Source organism: Scomber japonicus, chromosome 9 (assembly GCF_027409825.1).
Source record: "Scomber japonicus isolate fScoJap1 chromosome 9, fScoJap1.pri, whole genome shotgun sequence".
NCBI lineage: Eukaryota > Metazoa > Chordata > Actinopteri > Scombriformes > Scombridae > Scomber > Scomber japonicus.
Window position 1 is genome coordinate 22303116 of NC_070586.1, and position 22286 is coordinate 22325401.

The following is a 22286-nucleotide window of genomic DNA, read 5'->3' on the forward strand; positions in this document are numbered from 1 at the left end:
GAAGAATAAAAAATTACATTTATCGTGTGAAGCTGCACTAGATTCTGTCACTGAGAACCATTGTGGAGTTGTAGTTGCTCCTAGATTAAGCTTACAGGTACAAGTTTGGGTTTGTAAATTTCCCTCAATGGCTCAGAGTTAGATTAAGCAGCCAGAAGTTAGCACTCAAACACACCCTAAATCTAAACCGATAATCCAGGAGATGTGATTCACCATTTTTGTAACCTAAAATGATGATGCATTCAATTCATGTGAAGATGGCCTCCTTGAGAATAAACCGCAGTTTAATGTCCCACAGGAGCAATGCATTCAACATTGTGCTGTGGTCAGTTTGCACTCTCATTCTTTCCCAACCAAACCCTCTCAACTACTACGGTATAATGAAAAACCACAGCTAAGGATGGTATCAACATTTTTACCAGCAAAACAAACACACTGTACTGCTGTCCGCTCTTTTCTTCTCATTTCTTTACACATAACTTTTCCCCAAGGAATGGCTCTCTTTACAGACAAACCCTAGCAAGAACAGATGCAGCTATGGTGGATAGGTACGGTAAGTAGTTCTGTAACAAAATACAACTGTGTGTAAGGCTGTCTTAAACACCAAACAAGACTTTTTATACACTTATAAAACAGCATACCAACTTTATATTATGTTTGTCAGGCAGATAAATTGATAAAATTGATGAATCATTCTGGTTTTTAACTATGCTGCAGTGTGTGGTTAAACTGAATGGACCACTGAGTGTCCTGCCAGGAGTAAGTGACACCTCCTGAATGCCTCTCTCAGTCAGTCTGTGGTGGGCTCAGCTCTGAGATGGCACAGGCTGCGTGTCATTTCCTGTGGGACAGCAAGGGACTGCGGACACTCTCTGTACCCTTGCTCACAACCCCAAACCCACCCCCACTCTCTGGCAGGCAAAGACAGAGGGTGTCGATGCCTTGCACCTGGGACGCCCAAATGCCAGCTTGGAGGCTTTGGAACCGGGAACCTGTTTTTCAACCCAAGTCCCGCTGTGACCAAAACTAACGCAGAACCCCTCTTCCTCAAGCTCACCTCCCAAGGCAATAAGATTGCTTCGCCCCCCATGTTCACAGCAGAAGGCAGAGGGCAGAGGGAAGGCATGGCTCTGTGGGACGCCGCCAGCCGGAAATGATCCTCTGTGTGCCAGCGCTGAGACGCCAACATGACAGAATAGGCTATAGTATGCATGAGGTAAGACTAATACAACCAATATTACACGGCTGTCCCTCTGAAATAAACTGAAACTCTACTAATACTCCGGGTTTTGCAATATAGCAATGTGATGAAAGTGTGAATGACACATTTCCCGTGGCTATGCAAACCAGGCGATCCCCAAAATGAGATTGCATAAGTAGGCATCCAGGAGGAGGAAGGCCATGGATAACTGTCAATCACCTTTCACCATGAAAAATACCTCATGACCTCTGCTTCCCTGCTGCAGACTGTGGAATAATGACAGTCTCTGTGGGCACTCTGTGGAATTCCAAATGGGAGTTAGAAACGAGCTAGTTCAATCAGTGGGAAAAGGTCAAGTGCATGCAGATTCTCTCTCCTGCTCTCTGTCTCTATTCCCTTTACCCCAGTTCCATTGTATCCTACCTTCTGCTGCTACTCGTGACCACATTTAAATATTCAACTGGAAACGCTCACACGTTTTTCCAGCATAACAGCCGATGAAGTAACATACTGCAATTTGATATGGCCAGCTAATTCCAATGTTATGTCTCGCACCACCTCAGACAACAGTGGGAAAGAGGTGCCTGGAGGTTATTACCTGTGCAAATTCCCCCTCGCTGGTGGTGCGGCCTGGGAAGCTGCTAAAAGCAAAGCAAACTAATGGCTCTGGCAGCTCTGACTGCAGAGGCACAGGGCTATTAGGAGAACTACAATCCCCAGGTGAACCTCCATGTCATGTCCTGAGGCTGTGTGTGACAAGCCCAGGTTGTCTCTGTCGATCAAGCTGGGAGAGGGTTGAACCTGGCCTGACATAGCATGAACCTGGGATATCAGGCCTTCTGGGAACTTCTCATCTACACCTGGCTGATTGGCACCTCGGGCCTCCTGAGTGGTGTCACGGAGGATTACCACTGCATGTGTGCTCCCTGTTGCACTCTCTATGTGTTTGTGTGTGTCTCCTTTACAAGACACATTTCTGGACTTCATACCAGTCAGTTCAAGATATTTAACTGAGAACAAAACAGGTTTTGCAAGTTTGATTTCAATACAGTCGCATTCAGCATGATGTGAAACAGTTTTTGTTTTAATTAGGATTACATAAGTCATTGCAATGTAACCAAAAGTATGCTATGCTCGATTGGTGTGTATGTATGCATGTGTGTGTAAGAGTTGCAGCCAGGCCGTGCTGGGGTTAGCGACGTGAGGGAACACCCAGCTTTAGCCCAAAGTCAAATCCAATCACAGGACAAATATGGGAGTGGCAGTGAGCTGTGTGGTTAGTGAGGGCAGAATTTGCAGCACGCCAGGATAAAAAACACAAACGTGCACACCCAGCGTGACAATGACATTCCCCTTCTTGTAAAATGTCATGCCTTGGCACACATGTAAGCGATAAGTCATGAATAAACAAATGAAAACCTGCTGAAATCTGTAAAGATATTATTTTGGAAGATAGCCAGGCAGAAATATCAGCATCAACCAGTCAATTGAGGGACTCTGGACCTGTTATTCTTTAGTTGACATGTGGCCGAGTAATTGCTGTCTGGGCCAAGGAAGAAGCAGGGCGGTGGTGCTGGGCCTCCTGTCCAGCCATCTCAGTGTTACTCATCACTGGACTGGTGCATCGCCCTCTCTGACTGTTATGCTCACCCATGCTCCCTGGACCTTCAGACTTACAGTGGAGGGTGACTATCAAGTAGAGGGATGGGTAGCGAGGGAAGTCGCCGCTGGCTGAGGGTGGCCAGGGTCAGTGGCATCCATTCACCCCTCTCCCCCTGCAGGGCCTTTCTCTCTCATCTGTCTGGATGGGTGCCCTCTCTCTGGGGCACAACACGATGAGAGGCCCTGGCTCCGCTGCCGTCTCTGCCTTTCATGTCTCCATCTAGGGCAGTGGTAGAGAGACGTGGAGGGGAGGAAGAAGGAGGGGGCAAGCTACAAATGTCACCCATAAGGGGGGATTTAATTAAAAATGACAGGGGCTGGCGCTGGAGAGTGCAGCCGCATATGCGCGGAATTTGGGTGCAGTGAAAGCAAGTGCCTATGATTTATAATTCAAGTAATGCTCTGCACTCCTTTTAATTCTACGGCCAAAGAAAAAAATATCAAAAGGCCGCCCCTGTGAGGCTAATCCAATATGATATTTTTAAGGGCAGGCGGTCAATGGCTTTTTGAAAAGCCAGCTTCTCTGTCTCCCTTTCTGCCTCTCTCTCTTCTGCACTTGTCTGTCTTTCCCCATCTCCCTCTGCCGCTCCCTCCTTTCTCTCCCCTGCACCCCTGCTCTACAGTACCTCACCCCACCCCCAAGCCCGGGCTGTGATAATGGAAACATCCCGCTCTCCGCCTCCCGTTTCTCCCGCTAAGCTCTGCGCGCTTGGGGGAAATTGATTGTCTGGCGAGCTGATCTGAACGCTTCCAGCTGATGGTAGAGCCAGTTAAGTCCTTTTTTATTGAGGGTATGAGGGATTTTTAATGGGAGTCGCATCAATGAACTGTGCAGCCACTCTGCATCTGCATGCAGGGGCTTTTTCTAAAACCCTTCTCACCCTCTCATCCCAACTGCTCTGCTATCCTAGCCCTCACACACACACACACACACACACACACACACACACACACACACTTACACACACACACTTACACACACAACTTTTGTGTAAAGGACAGCAAATGCAAATGACACAGCTCACCTCTACCCCACTGCCAGGTAATCCCCCTCCTGTGCTCTCACTCTGTCTATTTGAGGGCTGTATAGTGGTATTCAGCCTCCTGTTGAGAGCCCAGGTCACCTTACCCACAAACCCCCTTCCATGTTGGCACAAACTGGGCCATGAACAATCAGTCATGGGGACCCGCTCAGCATGGTGACCTGAGTGTGCCCACTTCTGCAGCCAGACCCACTGTCTGCCTTTCTGCACCCCTTCTGGGCCTGGACGAACAATTGCCGTATTGAGGCCAAGAACTGCACAGTGGTGGAAATCCAACACTTACTCCCCCCTCCTTCTCCAAGGACAGAAAGGAGGCTATTATGTTCAAACATCCTCATTATGAACCTCAAGTCAGTCACTGTAGTAGTCTTTCAATCAAAGGGTTTAACAGGTGGAGAAAGAGAGGGAGAGTCAGACAGAGAGGGTCAGTAAGAGGGAGGGCAAAGGGAAGACTGGAGACTGTTCTTTTTCTCTATTGATTTGAGCCCTGACTCCCACTGGCTGCTCCTCAATAAAAGGACCCTGAGAGGAAGTGGGCTAATCCTGCAAAATTGAAAGAAGGGAAGGAGGGAATCGATTAAGACGACTGTTGAGGACTCCCTCCATTTCTCTCCCTTCCTTTCCATCTTTACCTTCTCTAATTCTATTTTCCCCAGTTTCTCTTTGTCCACCCTTTCATTTCACCTCCCTCTGAAACCTCATTAGTGAGACTGGTTGAACCCCACTTGGCTCAAGAGTGGCCCCTTCCAAATGCACCCGGAGCTCTATTTATCTCTCTCATTCCCTCTCTGTTTCTAATACACCTTTACAACTCGATATAAAACATCCATACGGATCAGCAAAAACAACTCCAGATCCGAGGACGGAGGTAGAACCCAGTCTCCTTGTGGTCTATGTCTCCTTTCCTCTGTAGTAGGTGATTGGAGTGTGATCTTGAGCTAAGAAGTAGCTAATTGGCTAGTGAGGAGTTGAGAAAAAAAATGCAGACAGAGCTAAATTTCTTCTCCCAGAGCCAAGCCATTTACTTGTCTGGTTACAGGTTACAATGTCCTACTGATGAAGAAGCACAGAACTTGCTATTCCCTAAGCCTCTCTAAGCTGAGGTAAAAACTGCTAGGTTAGAGATCCCCTGCTCTCCATCCGCCAGTCCTTTTAATCGGCTTGAGGAATCTTGTAGGCCTGCCATGTAAACAAAGGCCATTAAAGACTCTAGGGATGTTCAATAAGGAGGAAAGGCCTTTCTTTTTTCTCATCAGGAACCAGACTCACTGTAAAAGGCTTATCCAAAAGCTTCAACAAAATTAGAGAGAAATTTACCTTCCAGATGCCTGACTGCAGCAGCTCTCTAATCCCAAACTGGTTAGAACTAGTTTTGCCAACTCTGTAACAGTCTTCAACTCTGGCTCATCTTTGTCCCTTTACACCATTTTGTGAGTGGACAGAGGGTGGTGCTCAGGGAGCAAACAGAGCAGCTGTCATGCTTTACAGGCGGCCGGCACAGCCAGGGCCAGACACTGTAAATGTTTACAGACCCTCAGGGTCACCCAGGGCCAGTGAGGCACGCTAAACACTGTCTGTTCAGCCCTGTTGCCACGACTGCACAATCAGCACAGCTAAACAGCCACCCTCACAATGAGTAGCCAAACAACATGGCAATCCAAGGTCTAAGTGCAGAGCGAATGAAACTGTTTAGAATTCCTCAGAGTAGCGAGGAGACACAGTGACAAATAACAGAAACCAGAAAGTCTATTTTCTTTCACTTATTCACAGTCAGGGTTAACTACCCATTTCCATCCTTCACCATGACCCAAGCACAAGCTTCTCTCATTTCTGAGCTTTTGGTGAGCTGACCTCCATCGCTCTCTGTCATTTTGTTAACTCACATTTCCGTCCAAGGGCTTGCGGTGGCTCCAGGGTCTTGCTGGCACACACTGGGTGCTGGGGTGGAGGGTTTTGCCTCCTCTGCAGACAGGCCAGCATGGCGAGGTGGGCACAGTACTACAGCCGGGGGAGTTCTGCGGCCAACCTGGAGCAGAAAAAAAGAAAGAGGAACATTGAGTGAGTTAAGCAGGATGATTCGAGGTCAAAGCTCCATGGCCGTGTCCGGCAAGCCGGCAGGAGCTGGCTCTGGGCTAGATGGGCTGGGTTTCTCACCCAGGATGTAATTGGGAAAGCACGCCTACAGCTGCCTGCCTCTCAGCTCTGTGTGCTGAATGATAAACACACACCTGCACTGGGGCAGCACGGTTGACATGGGTTCAGAGCACAGTCCAGGCCAGTCACTCTGCAGCTTCAAACAGCACATTCACACAGCCAGTCAACCGCGTCTCCTGTCTATGAAACCGTCCTCAAAACAAACACATAGACAAGCTCAGAAAGTAGCAACACTCAGGCACATTCCTTCCAGGGCAGTATGCATGTGGTGGTGATTGATGGCGTTATCTATGGACAGCAAAAAAAATGGTAATGCTGAGAAAACAGCAGTCTGTCTGCTACAACTTAACATGCAACAGCTCTGGGGGACTGTCAGGAAGGGCCTGGGGGACTGAACGGTGTCTGGATGTATGTGTAGCTGTGTTCTGTACCGTATGGTTGCATGTGTGTGTGAGTGTGTGTGTGTGTGTGTGTGTGAGCAAATGTGATGGGTTGGGAGGGGGAGACTGCCAACCGTACATCAGGGCTAGTGACGGCAATAATCAATCTCCCTCTAGGCCATAAATCTCCAGCTCTACTCTCCCCCTTTTTCCCCACAGCCACCTTCACTCAGGAACAGGGAGGCAGTTGCTGCTAGTTTCCCCTCAAAAAGCCCATCACAGCCCCAGTGGAAACACTGGACACATATATATATAAAAGAAACCCAGAGCTCCCTCACTAAGAACCCTCAACAGTCAAGTAGTATGGAGGGTATCATTCATCAGCAACATACCAGTGTCACATAGCACAATGATGACTGATTACAAAGTCTTCTACTTGGATTATGTGCCGGATGAGAACAGCTAAAGCAAACCATTTAGGTCCAGAAAGTGTTTTTATATGATAAGGATCGAGATTCACTCCTCTATAGTTCACTTAGCGGATATTGTTTGGTTTCCAGGAAACATATGCTCTCTCTGCACTGTGAATAACACTGAAGAAGCCCACTCTCACCTAAAAAGCATGGCTGTGTCTGTAAAAAGCATTGTGGCCTTAATCTTAGCTGTGCATGTGTTTGAGTCTCTTGTCCAAAACGCATTGATATGAAACACTATCGTTTCCATCTGGGCTGGTCTCCTCCCATATTAAAACAAAGAACAGAGGCAAATATTTCATCTATGCTGTCAGCGACAGCGTCTCCTGCCATGATGCGTGGCAGATTATTGAAAAATTATTTCTCATGCGCCTGTCACAGGCTTGTCCCCTGTTATTTATTTTCTCAGTGAATCACTAAATGAACATTTAGCCACCTGCCATCAGTCCATTACTTAGTTTTATAGATTATCATTTTAATATGAAAGAAAGCAATTACAATGATTACAAGATAAATTAATGGCAGTCCTTAAAGCACCAGCTCCTGTTCTCTCTCATTTATGAAATCTGGAAAAATATGGGTTACTGGTAAAGAAACATCAAAATTAGAAAACACTAATCAAACCAACCTTAAAAAGGATGCAATTATTTTTCATGCAATAGTTGACCAAGGTGTAAAACCAAGATTTAATTTTGGTTCAAAAAAGTGAAATCTACAAGATAGATTTTAGAAAATGTCACTGTTTTAACAGGATGAGAAGATTCAAATTTTTATTTACTAAATTGTTTGGGTTTTTTTGTGGTTTTTTTTTTCAGAACAAGGTATACCAACCTGACCTCTTTTCTCAAAAAAGAAAAAAATTTAGTCATTGGTTTAAGAGGATGGATCTCACTAGATGAGTTGACTGGTAATCCCTTTTATAAATATATTTTTTGAGTGACTAGATTTTCATTCAAATGTGCCTAAATAATGCTCCTCACTCAGATTGTACATTTTAAAAACAAGCTCCTATCAATCGATCCAAATTTACCGCCACTGTTTCAAGTTTGCTTTTTCTTATACATAAAGCAATTGTGATTAAAAGTATGGCTTGAGAAAGAAATGATGGACAAATGCAAAGCATTTGGTAGTTCCTGGTTTGAATAGTTAAAGATCAGAAGCTTACAAAAAAATTGTAATCCTTGCATTGAATTCAGTCTTTCTCTAATAAAAAACATTTTAAAAACATTTTTCGTTGAATTTGACCACAGACTCTGAGGCTTGAATAACACACTTAACATTCAAGTCAAACGTCTATTTTTAAAATCTGTCAAAAGCTGCACAAAACAACACTTTCAGCAAAAATATGACAGTGTGAAAATAGTGTTCGCAAAAAAATACTTCTCCCTGATAAATGTAAGTAAATTAGACTTTAGACTCCGAATGTCTTGTTAATTCACTCTTTCTCTCTCACACACACACACACACACACTGCAGATGGAAGAGAGGGGCCACTCTATTTCTCGCCAGGTGCTCGAGCAAAAAAAGGTCGCTTGCAGTGCCATTTCCTCTCACACACAGGCAGGCCTGGCCCAAGCACACTAGCACTTTGAGCTCATTACTGGCTATTCACATAATCCTTTCTCTGTGTCCTCTCTGTGAGGATACTAATTTCACAACAAGCCCATCCTCAGAGCCCATTTGTTAAAAGATAGTGGTTGAGAGAGAGGAAGGGGACACACGGTGTAGATTGAGACTAAAAGCTAGTCTTATGGGGGGGATACCTCCACAGTTTTCCCCTCTCTGAAATGAAAGACAATCGTGTAACTACCCTCAATTTTTCTCCATTTGCTGCTCACCAAATGTATTCTGAGGCATTATACTTCACTGAAAGAGACCCACTTTTTTTCAATTCAATTTCAAGAACCAATTTTCTCCTATTATTGCCTTTAAGAGCGAGGCAGAAGGAGCAAGTCTTTGGCTTGTTTGTCATGTCCCCCTTTTGCCTCATCTCCTCCTATTAGGTTATTGGACTACTTAGCAGATGTCTGTCAGTGGCAGGAAATTATCTCTGAAGCAAAACCCCATGACCCATCATCCAGCTGCCCTAAAACAGCCTGTCATGCCTAGGTCAATCCCTGTGAAGGTGCTGGAGAATGTGTGTGAGTACACACACACACACACACACACACACATACACACTGCTATACATGCTGTTTGAAAAACTACCTGCACTTCACTCACTCATCAAATCCAGTCACAGGTCTCCTATTACACCAGTGCAGGGATATCTCAAAAGCCAGGATGTCTATCGGCTCTTTCCTGTTCTGCTAACGCTGCTGCAGGGTTTGCAATGGGGGCGTAAGATCAGTCCCATGAGATGATGGAATAAGCCGGAATCAAGAGGCAGTGGGCTTGGCAGAGGGCTATTTCTTAGTTAAAAGGCTCTTAAACTGCAGAGGACATCAGAGGAGATGGCTCCCTGCGCCCAAAGCTGTCTGCCCAGATAAGCATCCTGCCAAATGCGGGGTGTAACAGGGTGGTCATGGGTGAATAAACGGCGTCTATGTGTGCGTTTTGAGCTAGACATGTTCAGGTGAAAGAAAGAGTGAGGTAGCTGACACTGGATCTGGCTACTGAACCTCAGTAGTTTTTCCGTGTGGACTGAAAAGTGTCTGTAGTAGGAGTGTAACAGTCTGTGTATTTATCCTGAACCATTTGGTGGAGGATGTTCAATTTGGTACATGACTTACTTGAGTTTGGTGCACTCCCTGACACAAATAATTACTGTCAAAATAGTTTAATGATCCACTTTCTCTGACGTGCAGAAGAATAATTCTAGTGCTTGAGTTCTACCTGGAACATTTTGGCAGTGCAGCACTTAACTGTAGCATGCGCATGAATGTATGCTCGCTGGCTTAGCTAAGTTGGCCTAGTTACCAGTACTCATGTAGTGTCGCTGCCGTCATTATTTTCAAAACATGCACTGTTATCTCAGTATTTACGCAATTTCGCATCTCGTGGTCCCCAACCCCTTTCTTTGAGCAAAGCTGTTTGGAACAACTAGAAACACATTTGATTTCCATTGTGGTTGTACGGCATGTCATAAGAACCAGTTCTCAGTGACTATAAATCATCATAAAACAGCTGTCAGCAGGTGTCCAGACTCCTTGTGGGAAACAGAAAGGTTGATTTCCTTTTCTACTGCAGCTCAACTAAACTGTTTCATTAATAGTTTTGGCCAATGAGCCATTGTTGGATGTTTACATATTTCCAGATACAGGACCAAAATATTGTTTTCTTCCTTGCTTTTTATCTGCTGTACAAAAAACATACCAAACTGTGACACCAAAACAGAGGTGCATAATGAACCATGAATTGTGTGCACTGTTACATCCCTAATCTTTAGTATGGAGTGTCAAAAACTGCCAGGTACTTAAATAAAGTATCAAATGTTTGGTCAGATTCATGGTTTAGTTTGCATTTCCTTTGATTAGATAGTTCCTGACTTTAATCAAAGTTCTTACAGTTTAATATTGACACTGATTTTAGACAACTGCATTTAGGCAAACTTCTTGAATGGCTGCTTCTGCTGACAATGAAGAACTTTGTCTTCTTTTGTTAAATTTGAAAAATGAATTCCGTAGACAAACTGACCAAGTATCCAAGGAATTAACACCTCATGATTTACGTCCACTGTCAACGTTTAGTGCCAATACAGGAAGTTGTGAGTCTTTTAGGCAGCAAGAAGGAAAGCAATGGTGTGGATGGGCCTAACTTTAATGCAGGGAATGGGGATCCACTTCCTGTCACATTCCCTAAGATCCACCTTTTTTATTCATCATGATCACAATCTTTTCCAAGCCTTAACCATTCAAAATTTGCCAGATGTAGACTATAAATCCATCTGGCGATGAGGTTGTGAAAATTATATGAATATTTCTCAAATGAAGGTATCTAAAATAATATTTTGATACCTCTACCTCGAAATTCAGGTATTGTATCAGCACTAATATTGATGGGTGATACTGCACTTCTATGATTTTTAAACCAACATCTAACTTTTGTAGAGATTGTACTGTCTTAGCCTTAGTTAAAGTGTCTCCAATGAACTCCAGAGCCCCCCCTAGCAATGTAGGACCAGTTGTGGTCTGGGAGCTTGGCAGACAGCCTCCACAATGAGCAGGGGTGGGGCTTCAACCTAATTGAATGGTGACCCTGCCGTCTCACTGTGGGACGCCCCATGCAGTGCTTTTAACAAGCTGCTGTGTCTCCCCTCTTAATAAGCCCAAACAAGTTAATCCAATCGACACACTCAAACCCTTTCTTTTTCTTTAACAAGGCACTGCCTCTACCCCCTTAATCCCCCGCTCCCCCTTCTCCATCACCATACCGTCACATGAATGGAGGGAGAGTGAAAGGCTCCATTAGGAAGGCCTGGCAGTAATGGACTAGCTCGGCCCTTTCCACACATCCGCACTAAATAATTTGCACTCATACTGTATATTCAAACACACACACACACACACACACACACACTAACGCTCACATGTGCCTGATATAAAACTGGTCTATTTGGACATGGCACATAATGAGAGGGTTATGCTCACCGACCCTGATACACACACACACACACACACACACACACACACACACAAACAACAAAACAACACACAAACAAAAATTCTGAGGGGACGTTTGCCGACAGGCACACACTCTGGGACATAAAAAAGGCATTGTTAACAAACCCGCCCAGCTCCACAAACAAGAGCCACTGATTCCCTAACAATACAAGCCCCTGGATGCTCTCACCCACCAACTCTGCACAACCTCACACCAGCACAATAAATAACCTGCACAACAAAAGGCCATTGTGTGTAAAAGCCTACAGTTTAGGCATTATTGCCATGATATATGGTGTTGGAATAACATATTGGCAGCTAAGTCTCATATATACAGTGCAGCATGTCACTGTTATTGGGGCTTATACAGCCTCGTATTCCGTGAAGTCGTATTTATAAAAAGGAGATTTCTCTGCAAATGAAGGGCATCTTGGCAAAAACACTCAGCTGTTAGGTTTCCATATTCCAGTCAGCTTCAATAGCTTCACCCATGGGATGAAGGGTGAGGAATGTCTGGCAGTCCAATAGCAGCGAGTCGTCTGTCATCTCTAATCAAAACACGCCTGCCTAGACTAATGTCAACCCTGTAATAGCAATGAGGACTAATTGACTTCACAGCCAACTGCTGCATCTTTGTGCTGGGCTAGGTTTCATTAATGGTAAATAACAGGCACAGAAGGCAGTGAGCCATTACGGCGATGTGGCAACCACACTCAAAAATGTAGAAAAGGCAAACGGCCAAAGCCCAGCAGATACAAAATTAACACTTATCACCAAAGTAAGGTTAGGTGCATGTGTTAGAAAAACTGGGATGAGGACTGTTAAAATACAAAGATACTAGCGTACAGGTGGTTACGGTAAGGATTGGGCCATTTGTTGTGTTTAGTTTTCTGTCAGTTCTGGTGAGAGAGACTGGATTGCCCCTGCTGTCCAGCTCACATAGCTCTGCTATCTGCACCCTGGATTCATAACATACTCTGCTTCCTTGAATGTTTTTTGAAATAGAAAGTGCCCCCACATATTGTAGACCTTGTAGTAGGTTTGTTCCTGTAACACTATGCTCGCCAAAGCTAGCGAGCAAAACAATCCATCTTCCAATTCAATCCTAGGAAACAACCAGACACCAATTCTCTGAAAATATCACATGTGCAACTATTGGTAGGATTTACCAAAGCAGCAATTATAGAAGTCTGTGTATACTGCTCTTTTTTACACCTACAATAAATAATAAGTGATACATGTACAGTGCAAGACCTGAACAGCCTGATTTACAGAAAAGTGCATAAATGGGTTATTTGGTATTGCAAGGAAATGCAAGTTGATGAGCTAACATTTTTGAGGTTTTGTTGTCCTCTTTGTTTTCAACAGACTTGAACTAATTCTACTTTACTGAACATATTTTTTTCTATTGATCATGACCAGAATACAATTAAGAAATGTTTATGTGTTACGCTACAGAGTTGATGAAGAAAGGAAAGAACCAGCCGACGCCGGAAGAGAAGCTGCAGTATGATAACTAAGATATATTTAAACGGAAGCTGGAATGAGCATGAAAACAACGTTTAATTAAAAAACACTGCACTACAAAATAATCTGTGTGACAAACAAGAGTTTGAAATGAATGTTACTACACAGCGCAAAGAAAAAAATATAGCATTTCATTTGGAGCTTTAAAAAGTAATCTTATCAACAAAAAAATGAAATGGAGCAAAGAGCAAACAAACAGAATTGCATCAAACCAAATACACAAGTCATAACTGAAAAGCCTTGAGTTCCTAATTTAGATTTTAAAAAGGTGCACTAATCACCCATCTGAAAACCAACAAATGCAAGCTAGGATAGTCCCCTCAGTAAAAAAAAACCCCCAACTGTCTGTTTCTCATACAGCCAACCAAGGTGTTCTTACAACATGACTGAGCCTCTGTGCTCCTGCTTTTGCCAGCAAGGGACTTTGAGCAATGAGAGCGTGGTTTAAGATTGTCAGACAAACCACAAGGGAAACACATAGTCTTCTCTTATTGCCTCAGCCTTTGTTGTGTTGTTTTGCATGGTAGCAGCATCACTTGTCCTCTAATACCACTTTTACTCAGAGACCCTGCAAATGCTGTTGAAGGGTAGCTGTGAAGTTCATGCTAAACTGTACAACACATGAGAGCAATCCTGTTGACCCAGGACCTCTGCAAAGGACAATTTAAATTATCTGCCTGCATCAAAAAACTTAATATCACTCTGGCAGATCCTTTTATTTTTTTTATTGTAGATACAACCTCACCAGACTTGAACTTCCAAACATAAATCACACACCCTCCGCAATAACTTTAGCCAAAATGGGGAAAAATGAGCTGTGCTTTCTTGGTTTTCATGCTAGGATTTATATATTCTCAGTAAACCTTATTACACACCATTTGTAAAGCATTGTTGATATAGCAAAATTTCTTATCCCAATGTGACACAATTCTTTATTGTCCCAGACAGGTCCATTCACGGCTTAACGGAACAACAATAAAACAAGGATTCTTTTTTTCCTTCACCCATCCTACGGTGGCTCACTTGAATATTCAAACAGTGTTCATTGTCTTTCTGTGTTTTGTTCATTGTTTGTTGTGCTGTCATTCCTCAGCTTGGCTCCTGAACTTCAAAGAAAGGCTTATGTCAATTTATGATGAAATGGAGTGAGCAGGCGAGAGAAAAGACAGAGAGAGGGAGAATGAGAGAGAGAAAAAACCTTCACGCAAAATGGCCCTGCCTCGAAATGTATGCTTGTTAATGGGTGTTCAATAAATCAATGGAATATAATTAAATTCAAACAATGTGATTTCTTCTCTCAGTTGCCGAAGCCCGACTCCAAACATCGCTCTCTGCAGTGCCTAAGGTGACCCCAATTCCCATGGTCCAAAGGACAACTCCGGAGTCTTTCACTGGATGGAGTCACAGATCCAATAGCCAGTCATGCATAACATTAGTGTGTTCTGAAGCCCACAAGGCAATCAAATAGTGCACCGTCGAAATGTTGACACTGATCTCATTTGATATATGTGAAGTGCGACAAAGCCATTTTTGCTCTGCTGGATATTAAGGACCTAAAAAAGAGAGGATGACACAAGTGCTCACAGCTAAGCTAGCCGGGAAGGAAGCAGGCATTTTTTTCCACATATCTTTCCCTCACTGCAGTTTCCATCACCAAGACTCAGCAGCCTTCCCCTTCAATCCATAATGTGTGCTCTCCAGCTGTTGTCATCATGCTCCCTCTCAAAGCTGTCCCTGACCATGCCAGCAGAGGGAATCCAATTGGACAGAGTGGGAGGTGAGGCTGCGTTTGGTAATCACCTGCTGGCTAAAGGCACAGATGGCACAAACATCACCAAGATGTTCATGCAGCAGCAATCCAAGAAGTCTTTCTGACAGGCTGACAGACAAACATAGAAACCTGAGAAACCTTAGGCTGAGCTGAAGAATCACTGGATGCAGATTGGATGCAAAAGACCTGGCAGTGACAGGCGGCTGCTACTGTGCCACGTGAAGTGCAAAGAGTTAAAGTATTGATCTCTCATTATCATGGGCAAGGTCTTAGTGTCACTGCTCAATGATTGGGGAAAGTGAAAAAGCGAGCAGGTTGTAATGATTTAAAATGGTCAACGCTTTCCATGACAAAAGGGACCTGATAAGGGCGGCTGTTATCAGTGAGTTTGACCAGCCACCGAGAGAATCGAGAGGCGAGGTCATCGCCGAGATAACAGCATATGTGGAGACTGATTATCTCTTGCCTCTCAAGGATTTTTGATACATTTCTCTGCTCCTGTGATTTATTTGGTGGACCAAAGACTTACTTTCTATTTCAGGTTTCAGAACTACACTTCAAGGAGAACACGGCAGGTGGACCCTGTTAAGATTTACTCTTGTGCTGCTGCAACTTTAAATCTTCAGACGTGAGGGAGACAGACAATTTAAGTTTCCACCAGGATTAACAGAAGATGTATGCTGATATATTTTACTTTAACAGTTTGAGTGAAGGCACAACTGTCACTGAAATCAGGGGCAAAGCCTGTTAGCTTTTCTCTGAGCTCTAGGAAGTTGGACGAAGACATTTAGTTTATTGATGTTGCTAGCAGAGATTTTTTATGGTAGTCAAGGCTCCAAGCACATCAAACATAGCAGCGTAAAAATGCCCCGGAGACATCCCTCTTCCTGAAGACTCCCCAGCAGATGAACTCCTTCTGCTCAGTGCGTTACTGCTCAGCGCCTTGGTTTGTCCTTCACAAGAGACAGGTAACACTGCCAAGACCTAGTAATTAGTGCAGATGGAGACTGTAATACTCTCTTCCCCTCCCTGCAGAAATGCCAAGGGAGGCAATCTATAAATTCCTGCATATTAATGCAATTTAAAACCACTCCAGACACCTTGCTGGAGGCAGGTGATAAAAAGGTGAAAGGCAGACACACACACACACACCAAAATAACTTGATAATCTATCTCCTTTCTCAGAAAATGCTCTCCAAATCCTGACCTTAGGCCTTGCAACTGGGTCTCTATCAATAATTAAATGGTAATCTAAAAACCCATTTTAGTTGGGTCATCTTTCTGCGCCATTGTCCCTGCTTCTCTTCTTCCTCCATCTATTTTTTTCCTCTCTCTGTAAGATCTAGTTAGAGATTCCATTAGCATGAGAAAGCAGACTGGTAATTGTCTTCACCCTACTGAGTGATCCCTGGATAGAGGATTAGGCAGAGAGAATGCCCTATTTCAACTCGGAGCACAGATGCTGCCCACAGCCACCCACTCCAGATTAGATTAGACTGCAGAGGGATGAAACCGACTGGTAACTTCAAGCAACATTAACTGGGTAGCGTGGACAGGAGGTTAAAACCAATAAACTTTTGTTCACCTTTCACCACCAGCTGTGCAACCTTTGTTTTCTTTATTTATTTTTTTTTGGAAAGAATATATCTTTTTTTAATTTATACTAATATGCTTTTTTAAAAAAGGGATTGGGTGAAGGCAGCTTACATTTTTTCTTTCTCTCTCTGATATACACAGAGTATTTAGAGCTGAATCTCCCTAAATCATCCCCCTGGGCCACCCTGTCCGTCACTAATCTGCCCGCCACCGCCCACTCATAAGGAGGTGTCACATTTCTGGCACTCCTCCATGGGATAAGCACTTCAAATACCAGAGCTTCTCCTCTTGACCTTTCCGCGGAGATGATCGATTAAGCCCACTGGATTTATTCCATAAACAGGCAACCATTACATCAAATAGGCAAGGAATTTACCTCAGAGGCAGAACTTAAAATCCATATAAGCTTCATGAGGGTTCCAATTTTTATTGACTTTTTAAAACCACTTCTTTCAGCACATTAATAAGCACAGAGCACTTTCAGGGGCTGTTTTCGTATCTGAATCACAGCAGTTCTCTACCTGTAATTATTGAAGCAAATCACAATGACAACAGATTGAAATTCAACTGCCATCTGTAGCCCATAAAACCTGTGATGCAGAAAAACTGTTTGGTGCACTCCCCTGCCAGAGTAGGATAAATTGGAGTGCAAAATGACTGAAAAGTTCTAAAGTAAAAATGTGCAATACTGTTGATTTTATAAAAACACTACATAGACTGTGGAAAGTCAGACTTCTTCACTCTGCTTTCCACTTGTCCAGGAAGCTCTGTGGGGCAAACCAAGGAGTGTCAAGCCCAGTAAAAGGTCTACGGCTCGCTTGCTGCATGAGCCATTAAGTTACAACACTGCAGGCTTCCTGTTTTCATGCTTGAACACCTTCTACATGCTTTCAGCAAGGACAAGACTAAACAATCTTGAGCGAGATACCAGGGAGGAGAAACCCAAGAAGACAAAGAGTATTTCAACGACAGAGTGCTTTAAACCACAACAAATCACATTTGTCAAAGTTAAGACAGGAAATATAAAACCGGTTTAATTTCACCGGAAAACGTGGAGAATTTCCTCTGAGGAGCCCAACTAGACTCCTTCTGTTCATGATCACAGTGGCCAGCGAGTTCTGCTTCATTTCTGAGGGACTCCTGCTCTATGGTAATCATATCCTATTTGAATAATGAGGCAATACCACCACTCCTGCTGCCCATTCCCCCTGCATCCTTGACTGGAGTCTTTGATAGACACTAATTCTAGCTCCATCTATAAAGCTCCTCTCATGCATTTTTAATAGAATCTATTACTTTAGGATTAAATTATAAAAGACTGTCCCCCTTAAATTTTTAATAGTTTGCATAATTGGTATCAGGGCCTGAATGCAGACCATAAAAACCCAGTTTGTACAGGACTGAGCAGCAGAACGAGCCAGACAAAACCACACAGCACCACTGCACAAAAATGACACACATGGAAGGGCACTATCACAGACAAGCATGTGCGACTGGGGCCATTATAACTTTGGGTTCATTGCCGTGGAGAATAAGGTGGTGTGAGCTAAGCACTGTGAATGAAGGGGACAATAAGGTCAGGGACCATGAGAGCGGCTTTTGGCTGCTGAGCTCCTGAAGAAGCTCGAGGCAGGAGGAGTCACCTGATGGAAACAGGAGACATAAACCAGGTGTCCACAGACACCTGCTGCCACTGATGTCAACTCCAACCACAACACTCACCGGGGCAAACAGCAAAAAGTACTTAGCAGGTTTGCAGCCTCCCTTTGTCCCCACAGTCACTGATAACTGAGTTCAGTCAGCTTAAATGGAAATGTATTTCCCAGCTCTGTTCCCAGTTCCAGACTGATCAGCCATGAGCTAAATGTCATCTGCACTATCTCTCTCACTCTCTGTATCTCCAGCTCAGCTCTTTCCAATAACAGACAGAGCATACAGGAGAGCAAATGTGTCTGAGGCATCTCCTCTAAACTAGAGCCCCCTTAGAAATCTATGCACGTCACCATCCCCCAAATTAGCACCGCAGGGACACCCCCCTCACCGCCCACGCCTGCTGGCGGCAGCTCTTTGGCATATCTGTACCGGGGAAAATATTTCACACTGTATGAATTATTAAGTGCGGGGCCAGTGCTAAGCAGTGTGGAGATAGACCAGTTATTCACAGCTCTATTGGGACGGATGCGTCGGAAACCCGGGCCGCTCGCCTATCAGATCGTTTGTCACGAGCGATAGACAATTTACAATGAGAGAATTTTTCAATTTATTCATTCTGCTGTCACTGCAGTTTTCTACCTCCACTCATTCCACTCAACAACCCCCTCCTCCTTTAACTCGATCTCGTCTGGTGAGGGGCCTCCATGCCTGAACCAACTGCCTGCTTCTCTGTCTGATGCCTGTTGCTCACTGTGTCTTTTTTCAGCCTGACGAAGAAAGGTAAAGTCGAAACAAGCACACAGATGACACAAAAGCACAGACCTACTAACTTTAATCATCTTAAGTGAAGTAAAGGTGTGCTGGGGACATCCTGTGACAGCTAAGGGGTTTGGGCCCCTGTGGTGAAGCTGTGGTTGACTGTGGCTGAGTGATAAAGGAAAAGAACAGGAAGCAGGGGGGATGAGGGTGCTTGGCTGTGCCTCTTCAGGACTAAGCTCCTGGCAAGAGTAGAGAAACCAGGAGGACCACCCCATTGCATTTAAACAAAAGAAAGAGCTGAATTAAACTGCAGTTGATGTATTTACTGTCGAAAAGCATGTTAAAGCATGGGAGAGAGAAAAAAAGAGCAGATAAAAGTCTAGACACGATAAGTATATACAAGCATTTTAACCTATTTATTCAAATAAAAGAATTCAATTCCATAAACAAAACCATTCCAAACATCCTTTTAGTTGATGGGAGGGAATTCTATTCAGGAGAAAGAAAAGGATCCCAGAGGGCAGGATCCTGCTTATTTTCACTTAAGAGGAAATGCCAAATAACAACTCCCACGCAGATAGACAGAGGACCTCAGCACAAAGTCTGGCAGACAGCAATTTCAACATTAATTACTGAAGGTGAACCAGCTGTCAAAACAGCCACAGATTTAGCTTTGTTCACAAATACCCCCTGTTAAAGAGGACGAACCGCAGAACAGAACAGCCTCAAAGGTCCAAAGCAGCACTCTTCCCTAAATCAAGAGACGGGAAGTCAAATTCATGAAAGACAAAACAAGGAACCCCAGGGCTCTGTCCTTCGCCCCCTCCTGTTCATTATTTATCTTCTGCCTCTTGGTCACATTCTCAGGAAATTTGATATACAATTCCACTGTTACGTTGATGATACCCAACTCTATCTTTCCACTAAGCCTACTTCCACTCTGCCACCCATAGCTCTATCCGACTGCTTACTGGAAATAAAATCATGGCTCTCACTCAACGGCGACAAAACTGAGGTCCTCCTCATCTATACCAGATCAACCTTAGCAACACTCAACACTTTCTCCATGTCCATCAACAATTCCACTGTTCCTCCATCCCCTCAGATAAAGAGCCTGGGTGTCATTCTGGACAGCACATTATCTTTTGAAGCCCACATCAATAACGTTACTCGGTCTGCATACTTCCATCTACGCAACATCAATCGTCTCCGTCCCTCACTTTCACCAACCTGCACTGCTATCCTGGTAAACACCCTGATCACATCCCGTCTGGACTACTGTAACTCTCTCCTCTTTGGTCTTCCGTGGAAATCTCTTCACAAACTCCAACTGGTACAGAACGCAGCCGCTCGTATCATAACCAGAACTTCCTCTATTGAACACATCACCCCCGCCCTGCAGCAACTTCATTGGCTCCCTATCAAATCCCGCATTGACTTCAAGATTCTACTCCTCACTTTTAAGATCCTTCACAACCTGGCACCATCATATCTCTCTGAACTTATTCACATCTACACACCTTCTCGATCTCTCTGATCCTCCTCTGCCAACTTAACCACCATGGGGTCAAGAGCCTTCAACCGATCTACCCCCCGCCTATGGAACTCTCTCCCACCAGACATTTGCACTTTTGACTCTGTCTCCACCTTTAAATCCCGCCTGAAAACGCACCTATTCAGAGTGGCCTACTCAGTCTCACACTAACTATGCAATCACGTTCTTGTTTATTTATTGTACTAATGCACTTTGTAGTCACATTCATATTTATTCTTTATCTTTGCACTAACTGTACCTGATTTATATTGTTTGATGTACTGTTGTTGTGTTATACGTGCCTTGTAATGTGTCCTTGAGCACACTGAAAGGTGCCTTTTAAATAAAATGCATCATTATTATTATTATTATTATAATAAGGATAATGTTTTCCAATGTTTTTTTTTCCTCTTTCTAAGCTCAAAATACAAGAGGAATACAAAATGACATCAGCAGCTTTGTTGGTCTAAATGCTCAGTGAGAGCAGTTTGACCTGTAAAGCAGCCCCAGAGTGTTTCTCTATCTGTGATGTCCTTTGAAAGCCTGACGCAGACGGGTTGCACTGAATAGGCCTTGATGTGAAAGGCAGAGATTTTAGATAAATGTCCTCACAGCCAAGGCCTCTGCCCTCATCCTGATGATGCATTCTTATACTCAAATACCCACTCCCCTTTTACACACACGCACATATACACACACATGCACACACACATGGAAACACAGACACATAGTGCCAACAATCCCACTGAGGGCAGCATTTGTTTGGGGACAAGGTGACCCTGTTGCCTAGGGGCCTGTGAACAGGCACAATGACGGCCTCTCATCCTGCACACACCCAGCCGGCTGTGTTGTGCTGATGACGGGTGGGGAGGGTGGGTGGTGGGGGGCATCACAACACCCTGCAACTGCAGTTTTAAAACCCTATTCAAGAAGCCCCCTGAGATAGCTCCTTTCACACCCTGCACAGACGGAGCAAAATCCCTGCTTGTAACCCAGAGTCACGCAGTCAACAGATGGAGCAGCTATTGAGTGAAGGATCGCGCCGGCAGAGGCGGCTCCCCATCTATCCCCGCTGGAAACAATGGGGCAGCAGGTCAAGAGTGCTGTCTCCAGGAGGAGGGGTCAGGGAGGAGGGGCATGCTTCGACAGAGTCGAGCAATGCGAGTGCTTTGAAACTGGAGGAACTGAGAGAATCTTATTTGGGTGACGGGTGGAGGGGAGGAGGCTCGTGGCTGCATGCGAAGCAATCCGGCTGGTTGCCGGGGATCAGACTCAGGTGGAGGGGGCTTGTGTGTGAATCGGGTACAGCAGTGTTTGTGTTTAACCAGCAAACAAGAACAAAAAGACATCCCTGCGCACATACATTTGCATGTTCAGAAGAAAGACAGAGACTTGCACTTTAATGCACATTTCAAGGACAACTGTTTCAGACATTGAATGTCTCTCTGCATAAAAAGCTGCATGTAAAGCACAGACAACTTCATTGTTGATAAAAAGCAGTGCAGTGAGGCTATATACACAGAGAGGATAGAAAACCTTTACCTCTGCAAAACACTACGACATTTTTCCATAAAACCCTGAAGTGGATAAACTTAAAACTGCTGTTAAATAATACACAACTAGAATGCAATTCTTTCTAGTTAAAAAAGCACATAATTAAAAAATACAAATGCTTCACTTCAATGATTTCTTATTGCTCAAACACTCAATATTCTTCCAGCAGCATCATGTGAGATTACAGGGAAGTGCCAGACTTAAGCCTATATAAATAGGGCTGTTATATTGTTCTGAAGTTGTTATTAATGGATTGATTTCCTGTGTTTTCAAAGTGGAGGAGCAATGATGAGACACAGAGGATGAAAAACTATGAATAGCTCTATGCTCAAATGCTCATGCATGTGTGCATGCACTGATGCCCACACGTGCGCATAC

At 44.1% G+C, this 22286-nt stretch overlaps 1 protein-coding gene across 2 annotated transcripts in view; it reads right to left on the reverse strand.

The window, feature by feature from the left end:
• Positions 1-22286, reverse strand: part of fam222aa (family with sequence similarity 222 member Aa) — a 47024-nt gene that overhangs the window by 13657 nt on the left and 11081 nt on the right. Inside the window, exon 2 of one of the 2 annotated variants that reach the window (XM_053325235.1) lies at positions 5790-5932. In XM_053325235.1, the coding sequence (XP_053181210.1) occupies positions 5790-5886 (97 nt within the window). In that variant the 5' untranslated portion in view covers positions 5887-5932. Of the gene's footprint in view, positions 1-5789; positions 6244-22286 lie in introns of those variants that run through there. The other variant, XM_053325236.1, reaches the window with a different exon arrangement.